The sequence below is a fragment of the Folsomia candida genome, unplaced genomic scaffold (genome assembly GCF_002217175.1).
Source record: "Folsomia candida strain VU population unplaced genomic scaffold, ASM221717v1 Fcan01_Sc004, whole genome shotgun sequence".
In the NCBI taxonomy this organism is placed as follows: Eukaryota; Metazoa; Arthropoda; class Collembola; order Entomobryomorpha; family Isotomidae; genus Folsomia; species Folsomia candida.
The window spans coordinates 8,329,080-8,342,070 of NW_019091196.1; the positions used below are offsets into that span (position 1 = coordinate 8,329,080).

General features: G+C 38.1%; 4 protein-coding genes across 5 annotated transcripts; 2 read left to right on the forward strand and 2 right to left on the reverse strand.

Annotated features, from left to right (window-relative positions):
• Positions 1–63: 63 nt before the first annotated feature.
• LOC110849072 (calcium/calmodulin-dependent protein kinase) lies at positions 64–2,470 on the forward strand. The gene is made up of 8 exons (XM_035851152.1): positions 64–385; positions 448–569; positions 632–652; positions 715–789; positions 854–965; positions 1,035–1,170; positions 1,244–1,991; positions 2,056–2,470. The coding sequence occupies exons 1-8, from the start codon at positions 175–177 to the stop codon at positions 2,308–2,310; spliced, it is 1,680 nt and encodes a 559-aa protein (XP_035707045.1). The 5' UTR covers positions 64–174; the 3' UTR covers positions 2,311–2,470.
• A 195-nt stretch (positions 2,471–2,665) lies between these two features.
• On the forward strand, positions 2,666–6,590 carry LOC110849073 (gamma-tubulin complex component 5). Its single transcript, XM_035851151.1, has 5 exons — positions 2,666–3,455; positions 3,534–3,709; positions 4,428–5,861; positions 5,948–6,159; positions 6,248–6,590. The coding sequence occupies exons 1-5, from the start codon at positions 2,769–2,771 to the stop codon at positions 6,379–6,381; spliced, it is 2,643 nt and encodes an 880-aa protein (XP_035707044.1). The 5' UTR covers positions 2,666–2,768; the 3' UTR covers positions 6,382–6,590.
• A 241-nt stretch (positions 6,591–6,831) lies between these two features.
• Positions 6,832–8,123, reverse strand: LOC110848671. Of its 2 annotated transcripts, none has more exons than XM_022095937.2 (2): positions 7,852–8,123; positions 6,832–7,372 (listed from the first exon to the last, which is right to left on the reverse strand). In XM_022095937.2, the coding sequence occupies exon 2, from the start codon at positions 7,359–7,361 to the stop codon at positions 6,906–6,908; it is 456 nt and encodes a 151-aa protein (XP_021951629.1). In that variant the 5' UTR covers positions 7,362–7,372; positions 7,852–8,123; the 3' UTR covers positions 6,832–6,905. The 2 variants fall into 2 exon arrangements, with proteins under 2 accessions (XP_021951629.1, XP_021951630.1); XM_022095938.2 differs by lacking the exon at positions 7,852–8,123 and adding an exon at positions 7,487–7,800.
• A 152-nt stretch (positions 8,124–8,275) lies between these two features.
• Positions 8,276–12,633, reverse strand: LOC110848408 (DNA topoisomerase 3-alpha). The gene is made up of 11 exons (XM_022095616.2): positions 12,036–12,633; positions 11,753–11,962; positions 11,243–11,663; positions 10,990–11,165; positions 10,719–10,899; positions 10,537–10,644; positions 10,342–10,451; positions 9,883–10,268; positions 9,559–9,818; positions 8,909–9,491; positions 8,276–8,824 (listed from the first exon to the last, which is right to left on the reverse strand). The coding sequence occupies exons 1-11, from the start codon at positions 12,444–12,446 to the stop codon at positions 8,470–8,472; spliced, it is 3,201 nt and encodes a 1,066-aa protein (XP_021951308.2). The 5' UTR covers positions 12,447–12,633; the 3' UTR covers positions 8,276–8,469.
• Positions 12,634–12,991: the final 358 nt, after the last annotated feature.

The following is a 12,991-nucleotide window of genomic DNA, read 5'->3' on the forward strand; positions in this document are numbered from 1 at the left end:
TGTTATCATGGCGCTCTAAGTTCAGAGCTAAATCATATTTCAAGTTTGATTTCTCGACACAATTTAGAACTCGATATTTTTGAGGACTATTTTTTTGTACGAACTTTTGGCTAATTTTTGTATTTGTTTTCTTATTGGTCTTATACATAAGTTATTCTCAGCGTCGTCATTGGGATGACGTCCCCAATCGCATATCAAAACAAACCCCTCAAAGGTTTTGACACTGCACCGGAATTCTTAAAGTATCGTCGACGTGGGGAGTACCGCGTTATTCGGTGTGATTTCCCACAATTGATGGGATGGTCTACTCTACGAAGGCCACCCGGCTTGCCAAGATCACTGAAAACGCCATATTTCGCTGGGGAGTTTGCTCCACTTTCGCTTGGTATATCTAAAATATTACAATTTGAGCCTATGAAATTGACCATGCGCGCATCAATTTTACAGGTAAAGAACGCATATATCGCCCTCATGTGAATCGTATCAAGCTTTACAAGGATTCGGAAGACAGTCATATGACATTAATGAAGAACAACATCATTTTAAAGGATGGGCCCCCATTGTACAAGGTAATTTGAAATAATTTTACATATAAAAAAATTTTAAAGTACTAAAAAGGTACCTTTTGTAGAGCAAGTGGGGCGAGCTGAGGGTGAGAAATTTTAAATTTCTATAATTCACTGTGCTTGTGATTTAGATACTCTTTTTGTATAGGTTGCCAATTGGAAAGGAAAGAACAAGGAAATTTTGGTCCGAATGTATAACAAGAATTCGCCGCATTGGATGCAGGTCAGAAAAAGCCGTGAGTTCAGAATGTACCTATGTATGAAACTAACTTATTATACCTTTGTAGCTTGAGCGTAAAATGCTTAAAGAAGTTTGCCATGTGATGGACACTGGTCATCCAAATTTTCTTCAGTATTACGGTGTGGTTGAGAACGCTTTCTGGAAGTATCATCTATCAGGTTTGTTATACGAGTGAAATGCAAAAATAAAATTTATTCACGTATGTATGTATGCCTCCATCTTCATAGAATACATGCCCAGAGGTGATCTACTCTCCATTCTAAAGAAAAGCGAAGGTCCCCTTGATCCCGAGATTGTGCGAAAAATATTTGTTCAGATTGTGTACGCTGTGAGTCATTTGCATGACAAAGACATTGTGCACAGGTACGTATTTGAATTAGCCTAATTATTTGCTAGCTTCAATTGTGAATTACTTTTAAATCTCATTCATTTCTAGAAACCTAAAACTCGAAAACATCCTCGTCGGTCTACATTGGGAAGTTCGAATCATTGATATAACTCATACGGAAAAAACTACTTCCCAGAATCGAGGGGACGCATCAAACATTGCAAAAACCACATTCAACCACGAATACGGCCCAATATTCTACCGGGGTCCGGAACGCGTCTTAAAAATTGGTTTCAATCCACTTTTGGATCAAGTTTGGGGATTAGGTGTCCTCTTATATTCCCTCTTCTTTAAGAAATTCCCCTTCAATTTCCCCGACAAAGGTGATGGTCAAAGTAGTGAAGATTTCCGACAGAAAATTGAACAAATTGTGAATCGTGGCTTAGTCTACCCAAAAGGAAAAGCGAAAACTGTCCCTGTCGGGGGAAAGATTGCTTTAAAAAAGATTTTCACTTGGGAACGGTATCGACCAAGAACATTTGAACTGTTGGATGATCCATGGTTGTCAGGATGGAATGAGGCGGAGGTTGAAAAGATGAAGAATTCTAATGCAATTGGCCGTTTCACGCATGAACATGCTGAAAAATTGAAAAATGAGCCAAAACGAATGTTACTCCTTAAACGAAGAATGTTTAAACATTTCAAACTATTCCGTGAAGATTACACAAGACAGCCAACCATTCAAGGGGGCGAGGTTCTAGAAATACATAAAACTTTAGGCAACGCTCAACGATTTCTTGGACCGACGTCTTATGGAGTGTTTGAGGTCAAAGAGAATGTCATGGAGCAACATAAGGTGAACATGGCGTCACTCAGATTAATTAAATTATTATTACTAATGATATTACCCTTTAACTCAGGCCGAGCGTCTCTATAAAGAGGAATATTGGCCAGTGCTGTACGCTTTCAATCCGATCAAGTGTAAATATCTGGGAATCAATCGACTCTACTGCAAACCAAGAACTTTTCCTGTGCAAGTAAATCTCGAGAGATTGGCGGACAAAAATATTGTATCTTATGGCTTGCCCCCACCGAGGAGGAGGAGACTGGCGGAGGAAGAAGGTGGAAGAAGAGGGGAAGAAGATGATGACGATGTGGATATTGTGTCAATGTGATTTGTGATGTACAATTGCTATATATTTTGTATGAGGATTTTTTTAAATATTGGATTTAATAATTTTCATTTACATGCAAATTCTCGTAAACACACGCGCCTGAAATTCAGGCTCTGAATGCATAGACAATACCAAAATAAATCTTTACGTATAACATATATTACAATCATTAAAGCTGTAAATTGTTATTAACAATTTTAATCAATTGGTTATCTAAGATTTGTTTTTAGGTGGGTGTCAGAAATGTCGTCGACATTCCCGAAACAGTCGACGTCAAGTTGACGTCGTCAACTTCTTTTCGGGGCCAAATGAGATTTTTATAAAAAATTCGGTGCTAAAATTTTAAAAATTCTGTTGGTGTATTTATGTTGTTTTCTTGACTTTGTCTCATCACTCTTCTACAGTTCTAACGTAAATGTTTGTGAGATTTGTTTTGCACATTGCACCTCAAAACAATTATGCCTATCTCCGACAATTTGATAACCACCCCAGAAGAAGATAGCTTATCTTGGGACCATGTTCAAATACCGGTACCTTATAAATTTCACCAAGACCACGTTCGACTCGTAAACGGTCCCTCGTCGGGACGTCATAATGAGGCCGCCACATTTATTCTCGATTCTGTCGAAAAGTCAAGTGAAGCTATCGACTCGTTGTGGAAGCTTGGTCCCTTGCCTCCTTCGATCAGACCAACAACTGCTGATAACCCTACAAAGTCTAAATCTGAGGATAAAGAAACTAGTAGTAAACCCCCCGGTGAAATCGTGCTAATAGACAAAATAGTTTACATAACTGTCCAACAATTTATCCAAAGTGTGATTCATCTCCTCTCCGGTCGAGGTTCGATCGTGTTTGTTCTCAAAAATGGAAAATTTTCGAAAAATCCGTCCCTCTTGGTACATGGATTGACTCATTCGGTCCTATGGAATTACTCCTTACCATTTGTGGAATTAGGGAACAATGTACGAAAATTGCGTCAACTTGGAGAATATGGTGATGGTGGGAGTGGTGAATTTGTGGCAGGGACGATTGTAGATGCCGCATTTATCAAGTTCGCGTCGAATTATGTTAAAATCTTTGATACCGTGTTGATGGTAAATTTCAACACGATTCATACTTTTACAGAACTCTGTACTTTTATTGAGGTAAACCAGCCAAACAATGTGAAATTTTAATATCATGATTGCAAATTAAAGCATTTTTCTATTTATGTGCCCATACAGCCATTCCGCCAACAATTGGACGCTCTTCATCAAATTTGGTTTCACAGTGATAAGCTTCCTCATGATTCCGTTTCATTTATGAACAATCTTAATTGGCTGTTACTCTCGGAACGGTCCAAACATTGTTCTCCTTTAATTAAGAACCTGTTCATCTCTTGTGCAACCGCATACTTAACGTATGTACTAAGGAGGGGAGCTTGCGAGGTTGATAATAACAGATCTTGATGCCCTTTGGATATGTGGTAGGGTCCCATGAGTGTACTAAAACCCTGAAGTGGTTTGACTCCATGGCCACATTTACGCCCGGCACACCCACTCAAAAATGCTCAAAAAACGCTTTCACTCGAGTTTTCACTCACTCAAATCCACGCCAAAAATCCAATTTTACTCGGATTTTGAAATTTCTTTCACCAATATACTCCCCGATAGTTGCTTTCTTCAATCCAATATCAAACTCAATTTTGCTGATTATTATTTCGCAGGCATAATTTGCCTTGTTGATTGCTACAACAATGCTCATTCAGAAATTTAAATTTTAAAAATACTAAAAATTTCGAAAAAATTGAGTTTGATATTGGATTGAAGAAAGAAACTATCTGGGAGTATAATGGTGAAAGAAATTTCAAAATCCGAGTAAAATTGGATTTTTGGCGTGGATTTGAGTGAGTGAAAACTGGAGTGAAAGCGTTTTTTGAGCATTTTTGAGTGGGTGTGGCGGGCGTAAATGTGGCCATGGAGTCAAACCAATTCAGGGTTTTAGTACACTCATGGGTCCCTACCACATATCCAAAGGGCATCAAGATCTGTTATTATCAACCTCGCAAGCTCCCCTCCTAAGTTTAATTGGCCTCGCAGCATCACAGTAATTATGTATTTCATGTCCACATTTTTTAGACACGTGTCAAATTGGATGTTTCGAGGTCAACTCCCGTCAAAGTCTGAATTTCACATTACCAAGATAAAAGATGAGCCCTACTTCGATAGACGATTTTGGTCCAAGCAGTTTCACCATGTTCAAGAAGTACCAGAGTTTCTTAAAGAATCTTGGGAATTTGTCTTTGAAACGGGAAAAGCAGTCAGTTTTTTGCAACTAATCCAGAAATCTGAAAAAAATTATGCCAGCATCACCCAAGAAGACGATAATGATCCCCTTACAATTTATTCGAATAGTCAACAAGAGGATTATAGAATTTCAAAAATTACAAGCGGTCAAAATGACAACGAAGAAGAAGACGAACGTCTTGACCCTGACAAGTTGATCACTACTGCACCTCCTGCTTACTCAACAGCCCATATTCTTCCATCCTCGTCAAGCCGATTCACCACCGCCTTTATGTCGGCCAACATGTTCACCCCGTTCAGTATCACCAATATTAATAATGACGACTTCAAAAATGCTGGTGCTGCTTCCACATCTCTGACCACGACAGTAATGACTACTACTAATGAAAATGAAGAAAAACTCTCCTCTACTATTGCCTCCTTACGCCAAGAAAGCTCACCCTCCCTGCTGAATCAATTTCTCTCGCAGGCCGTGACTTTTGTGGCCCGTGCTCAATACAAAGTCACAAATGCTGCTCTCCTGAATTTCTACATTTGTGAAAAAAAGTTGTTCCACCACGTGTCCGCCCTTCACAATTTTCTCTGTCTTCAAAATGGACTGTTTGGCCACGTTATGACGAAACTATTAATCCTAGAAATAGATCAACAACAGGCCCCAAAAAATCAACTGGGTCAACAGCAAGATAGTGGGATTTTGTCAAGGATCGGTCGTTTAAATACCATTTTGGTTGAAGCAGTTGGGATCGCGGTAGAGAATGAGGATGATAAAGAATTCGCGACCAATTTATCATTTACGCTCAATACCTCCAGCAAAACCGCATCCAATTTTGTCCTGGAAAAAGGTGGAACCGGTGACCATAAAAAAGAAGCCACACCACACATCTCATCCCCATATCAGACTCTGAATTCTATTAAATTGTGTTACAATGTGACTTGGCCACTGAATGTGCTGCTAACGGATGAAGTGATTCACTCTTTCGAACGAATCTTCATCTTTCAGATGCAACTATATCGGGTGGAAATGCTCCTGCAGTCCACATTTGTGTCCATGAAGGCAACAAGTGTTAAAAAGTCATCAAAGAAACTCTTCATGTTAGCCACGTATCGAGTCAGATTGCTCCACTTTGTAAGAACCATTAGGAATTATGTCAACGTTACTGTGATTCAGTGTGCCTGGAGCGACTTGTGCGCATCCTTTGAGAAGATAGATTCGTTGGATAAAATTTACGAGGCCATTGTTCGCCACATTAAAAATATAACCACAAAGTAATCCTTATTCTTAGATTGGTTTATTTTGAAACGTAACTTATCCTTAGTTTGAATGTTTGACGGTTTTTCTTGTAAATTTGCAGTTGCCTCCTCGGGACAAAGGCGGAAGGTGTCATGAAACTGTTAATGAATCAACTCGTAATTATTGAGACGTTCTGCCATCAGCTCCGCCAATTCACCAAGGACAAAGAAGATACAAGTTGTATTGATTACTCTCAAATTTCCGATACCGAGTTTAAAAGATTGTCACGAACGTTTAAGGCTGTTGATGAAATTGGAAAGGTTTTTGTTGAGGGTAAGTATAAATAATTGACACAATGGTTCAAAATATTATGAATGATAAAGATATTTCTAATATGTGGGTATCAATTTTGCCAATACAGTGGCGTACAAATTGGTGCATCGAGGCTACTACCCTAAGGTATCGTATTTTTTGGAATTATATAACTTCAATGGGTTTTACAGTACGAGTACAAGCGGAAGTGGGCAGAAGATAACATCATCCTTGAAGATTTGATAATGTGCTTATTGACTATTTTTATACAAATTTATACTCTTAATAATAATTAGGCTAGAAGTTACAAATATGTGATACCACATAGGATTGTGTATGATTCGCAATCTATCGCTAATATTCATATTCTTAAATATTATTAGGTCTTTTGAGATTTGGTAATATATAGACTCGGATAAATAAACCAAATTACAAGTACGTGTTCAAGCCAAGGTTATATGGACAATTAATTTAGTATGACTATACGCTTAATAACATGATTTTTGAATGCATTCCATGCATTTACTAATTTTGGTGCATTTAGCTAATCAAGCAAACCTACAATGATATGCACTGTCTTGGTTAGTAGCCTGCATGAATCCCTCATATACAGCCTGGGGCCCTTCGATTATCATGATTGCAATTTTAATAATCCAGCGAGCGTACTAAATGATGGCAAAATTATCAACCAAATAAGTCAATGATATAAATTTTATTTAAGCACAAGGATAGAATTTTTTAGGGATCGAATAAATAAAATATTTTTATTAGTTCTCCAAAAGGTGGGCCGTATGCTCCTCCCTGATTTCCTTAATTCCTCCCAATTTTTCCAATTTTTGGAGAAGGTCCAACGTAGCGTTTTTAATGATGAGCGTGTTGCTGATCCACATACTCTGATACTGGACGGGGGGTGTTTGAGAGTCCAAAAACTCTTTCAAATGCTTCTGTGAATCTTTTGCCAGTTCTTGAAGTCCCGAAGTCACAGCGTCCGCACGGGCGTCTCGATTGGCGAATTGTTGTGTCTCTATTTTTGACAAGACTTCTTGCGTTTCACGGGCCATAACTACCACAGCGGATGCCGTGCCTCCGTTCTTCAGACTGGCTTCGAGCGTTTTGCTGATTACGGATGCCATCGTGCCAGTAACAAAGAAATTTAGAAGAAATATAAAAATGGCAAGATTCGTGAAACACTTTTGTGCTGATGACGATTTGCTGTGTGACATTTATTCGGAATCTGTAATTGAAATGAAATGGATTTATCTTGAATGATTTTACCCATTGATACATTTGAATGCGGACCAATGGTAAGATGAAAAATGCGGTTTTAAAATCTAATAGATAACCTCACCTAGCTATTTTTTAATACATGCAATCGCCAATCTGCTAATGAGACTCAATATTGTATGATGTTTCTGCTAAAATTCCAGAAATCTAATCAGTAATCAGAAAGGATATCCTTGGACTACTGATACGGCACATATCTATCGTGAGTAACACGTTCGCAGTAGATAGTGACAAAATTAGTATGCTAATAACATCATATCATTGTACAATCAATGAATGGTTCTGGTCTATCGATCACCACTTATTGACACCTGACACCCTTCTTTGTTACCAATGCTTTTGTGTGGACAAATTCCAGGCTGGTTATGTACATAAGCACTAATTGCTTTGCTAAATTGCCGAAAAGTGTTTAACGTAAAACTTACTTACCTTAATTGCACTGCACTGCAAAGGAAATGAAATCTCCTAAATGTAAAGCTTAACGTTGGTTGGGCGAGATATATTTATAGAGTGAACAGAACAGTTGAGAGTTGAGTTATATAGTTAGACATTGAGTCATCACATGTTTCAATTAATTGTTTACCTTGGGCATACTTTTTGCCCTCTAAATTTACGTAACAATACAATGTCATACCGACTTATGCGCGTTAAAAATATTTATGATTATGAGATGACGGAATGCATGTACGTATAGTACTTGGAATGTTTTATAACCACATAACAAAAACATGAAAAAAACTGGAGCAGAGTAAATATGCAATGGGGAATTTGCAACACGAGATACTGATTCCGAGGATCGGGAAGTGTTTACGTAATACTATGGAAAATGAACACTAAACAGAAATGAGTAATGTCATTTTTAAGACATGGTTAAAACAGTTTATAAAAGTATTTGAAACTTCTTATTTTACATATCGGATAATGCATACAAAATGTTTGCATTGTTTGTTAATAACGATTATTGTTGAATGCAAAAGTTTAAGACTAGAAATACGCTTGTACATATAATGTGTAGCTTTGCGTGGCGAACACCAAAAAGAAACTCATCTAATAGTCATTCATTTCTTCATCCGTCATATTACCACTAGCCATGGTGGCAACGGGACAATTACGTTTCGTGTGGCCGACTTCTTTACAAACGCTGCATTTACGAGGTCCGCCAACTCCTTTTCCTTTATAATTTCCTCCCGTTCCTCGTTTTGCCGATTTCGTTGTGGGAAATTTTGACGAGCCGCCTTGGTATTGATAATCCTTCTGTGGGGCACGATTGTTCGGTTTTTTGACTGCGCCAATTCCTTCGTCATCCCATTTGAAAAAGTTGCACTTGGCAGGGTCGTCCATTGCTTTGCGACATGCAAAAAATAGCCTCCCGATGTTGGGACCTTCTTTCCTTACGGTTCGACTGTAAATATACAAATTATGGCATTAGCACCAGACCTCAAAGTTAGACGATATATGTATAACATAGACGTATATATAAACTTACGACAATGTTGGTTCCCCACAGTTGCAAGAAGGAATTCCTGTATCGTCCTCATTTTCATCACCTTGGGTGGACCAACTAGGTGTGGGACGCTGTGTGGTATTCTGAGATTGGAATCGGTTAGTTTGCTGGACAGGACCTCCTCTTTGCGTGGAAGACCAAGAATTACTACTATTATAGTTATTATAATTAGAGCTACTCTGAGTTGAATACGATGTATCAGGCTCGGGGTTTTTCGTTTCATCCCCTTTCCGGTAAAATCCACAATCGTCACATGTCCAAAATGTTCTTGTGACTCGTGCATTTTGAACGGATTTCATTTGAAGCACTTTTGGTATTTCACAGTCACATTTCACCACCACTATGGAATTAGATGAAAAATTGTTAGATGAACTATTTCCAACCACTGGGGGTGGTCTACTGTTGGATGGAACTGGTAAGGTAACTTTGGGACGAGTGGGAGGTTGAGGATAACCATTGGTCCCTCCTCGTCCTTGCGGAGCAGTTGGCCTGTTGAAGTTATTGCTTCCTCCACCTACAGCACCAGATCCACCACCTCGAGGGCCAGCTCCTCGCCCACGACCTCCTGCGAAACATAGGAGACGATAATTGTATTACAATTGTTATTGTTATTAGATATAATTGTTAGTTACCTCCTGGTCCTGGTGGATCGTCGTCGTCGTCGTCGTCTGAATTAGCTCCACCACCACCACCGCGTCTTGGTGCAGGTGGAGGGGGCTGTCTTGGTGGGCCATTTCCCGGAGGAGGAGCATTACCAGGTGCTGCTCCCAAGAATTTTGAAACTGCTGCATCCAATTGTCGTACTTGATCTGTGGCGGCGATAAAAACCTGCTTATATTTTTGAACTTGGTCCCTGAGCACTCTCTGAGGATTCTTTGTTCCATCGCAAATTCTACGTAAAATAAAATAAATATTTCAATTTACTACAACGTGAAAAATTGGCAACTCGTACTCACCCTTTAAGATCGGCTTCTAGCTCAGCTCTAAGATTTGGTTTAGACATTTCAAATCCCATGGAATCATAACCCTCTACGAGACCCATGCCCAATTGTCCAGGAACGAATTTTCCTTCTTGAACCCCCACGTACATACGTTGTTTTATTGTTTCAATATGTTCAGCATGAGTCGCATCAGTTCCGATGCCATGTTTCTCCATTAACGCGATGAGATCTGCTTCAGTCAAGAGGTTTGGGGGCGATGTTTGGCTTTCTACCATTTCAATTCGTGTAGGTCGGAAAATTTCACCCTCTTGGAAATGCGGTAGTTCTTTATCTGTCCACTTTTCGTAAATATAAACTTCCAAGTAGTTTCGGTGCAGGACTTGGAGTCCATGTCCAACAAACTGAACAGCACAAAAGAAGGTCCTTTAGCTCACTTTGTAGTTATTCAGTTGGTTTATCATTATTAGGACTTACTCTCTCCTCCGCTATTTCAATTTCAACAGTGGTTTCACGGCCTTCTGCATCCTTTGAGCAACAAGCTAAGAAGTGACGTACTATTAGCTCGTAAATTTTTGCTTCAGGCCCTACAATCAAAATAATTCAAAATATTGATTTACTTATATTGCATTTCAGAAAGATTGTTTCGGAATTATTTCTGATAATTCTTACCTTGAAGTGTGGCATCAAATTTTGTAGGGTGAATCGGGGGATGGGCTTGATCTGTCTTCTTACCATTCCTTGGATTTGGTCCCTCTTGAACCACTCTTTGTGCAAACCCTTCATAATGCCAATAAATTAGAATTGCTGTTGAAAATGACTACTTAAACATAGAAAGAATAAATAACACGCACCTCCCCATTGATTACTTGCCGTCTGCTCATTCACTAATGGTCTCAAATCAAGACCTTCCGGAAAAATATTTGTTTCTGTCCTCGGATAACTAATGATACCTTGAGTGTACAATTTTTCAGCTATTTTCATTGCTTCTTTCGCACTTATTCTTAATTTTCTGGATGCCAATTTTTCAAACTCCTGAAAAATATCAAAATTATAATAATTATGCGCATATTTAATACCAATCAATAGCTGTACAATATTTCACATAAAATGAATCAATCATACCACAGTGTCCAGTGCTACAGGTCTCCATTTATGCTTTGGTTTACTTTGAACTCTGATAACTTTAGCATTTGGATTATCCATGCACTTTTCGTACAAAATTTGAACAGCTAATTTATTAAAGAGTTTAACTCTTGCCCAATTAAAATCTACTGAGCAGCCGTCAATCTGGTGAGTAACTAGGTTTGAAAATAATAAACGCGTAATTAATTAATAAAATAAAGATGGTATGCGTTTATAGTTGGTAGGAGGGTACCTTCGATTTTCCAGAAATCCTCCTGGACGAAGTCTTGAATGGCTTTATATCTTTCCACGACAAAACCCAGGGTTGGAAACTGGCAAGAACCATAACTAACGAGACGTTCGGCCAAAGCTGGAAACCTTCTTTGCAACCTCAACGTTTGAAATCTCGTGAAGGCAGCACCGATTCTTAAATCTAGTTCGGAACGGACATCCACAGCATCACTCATTTGTTTATTGGGAGGACCCAATGATGCCCAAGCTCGGTTGATTGAGGTTGGCGTAATTTCGGAAAACTTTGCGCGAAAAACTTCCAGCCGAGGATTCTTTGCTACGCACACGTCAATAATTTCGAAACCTATCCCTTCTCCTTCTCTATCACAATCGGTCCATATAACGAGAACGTTGCATTGTCGAGCTTGTTCCTCCAGTGTTCTCTGGAAAGAAAATAAAATATACATATTTAACTTTCTTTGACTATTTACTTAATATAACTACTTAATTATCTGTAATTTTCTTAACTTACCAGAATATCTTTAAAGTCCTTCCCACAACTTTTTACAACAGGAGCGTCAAATAGTTCAACTGGGTCGCAGGAATGCCATTTCCTAAACCGATCGTCGAAATCATACCCGAGAAGATGTCCGGACACGGATGTCATTATTATTTCGCAATTTCGCCCTCGAAAATTATGTGGAAATGCGTATATTTTGTTATACTTTGAATATGTGTTTCTCTAAATGAAAATAAATAATGTCAATTTAATAGTCATCGGATGATGGATTCCACAAATTAGCAAATGCTATTACCATTTGAGCTCGTCCTGACGATAATAGCCCCGCAATACGTTTGGCAGCATCGTTCTTTTCGGCCACATTTAGAACTTTCATTATAACGTTTTGGTCAACGTCGACGCTTTCTGGCAATGAAGGTCCTTCGTCTGGGTCTTGTTGATGAGGGAACCCTTCACAAGTATCTTCTTTTGCTTGTCCTCCAGTCGACGAATATCGTACAAAATCACCTCGAAGTTGAATTATATTTCTTACAAATTCATTTTGAAACGGTACAGCTGCCAGACCATAAACACGATCGCGTAAATTACCACTAATTAGAGCAGACGAGGACAACAATAATTTCCGGTGAGTATGAAAGGAATATCGAATTGACAACTCTTTGTTAACTGCTAATTTACAGAGTGAATTAGTGACTAATCTAATCATCAAGATTTAGATTGTTAACTGAAATATAAATCTTAACAAAGAATAAAATATAAAATGGAAACTTTAAATTTTAAGAAATTTCATAAAATTCGAATAGATCAAAATCAAAATCAAAATTATTATAATTATTTATTTTTCAACGTTCTTTGTGACAACAAATCATGTTTCAACATGTGAGTTCTGTGTGAATGAGTTGAGCACAAAACCGCCTCGAAAGTGTCTACTTTCACCCAGCACTTGTACTCTGTTATTATCAAAATGGTTTTTAAATTCAAAATTTTTCATAGAACTAGTTAATTTAATTAGTTAATTATAATGACGCATTAAGTTTATAGTGGTAAAAATGGTAGGTTTTAATTAAATAGTTGAAAAAAAATCAACCAAAATGATGCAACTAATTAAATTCTAGTTAAATTGGGCCCATAAGATTTTTGAAATTTTGAAATGTTTTAATTCAATGTGTTAATTATTAAATGTGACACATATAATTAAATATGCATCTTATCCTAGTTCCATTTTTCGTATGAAAAATTAATTTCTGGGCT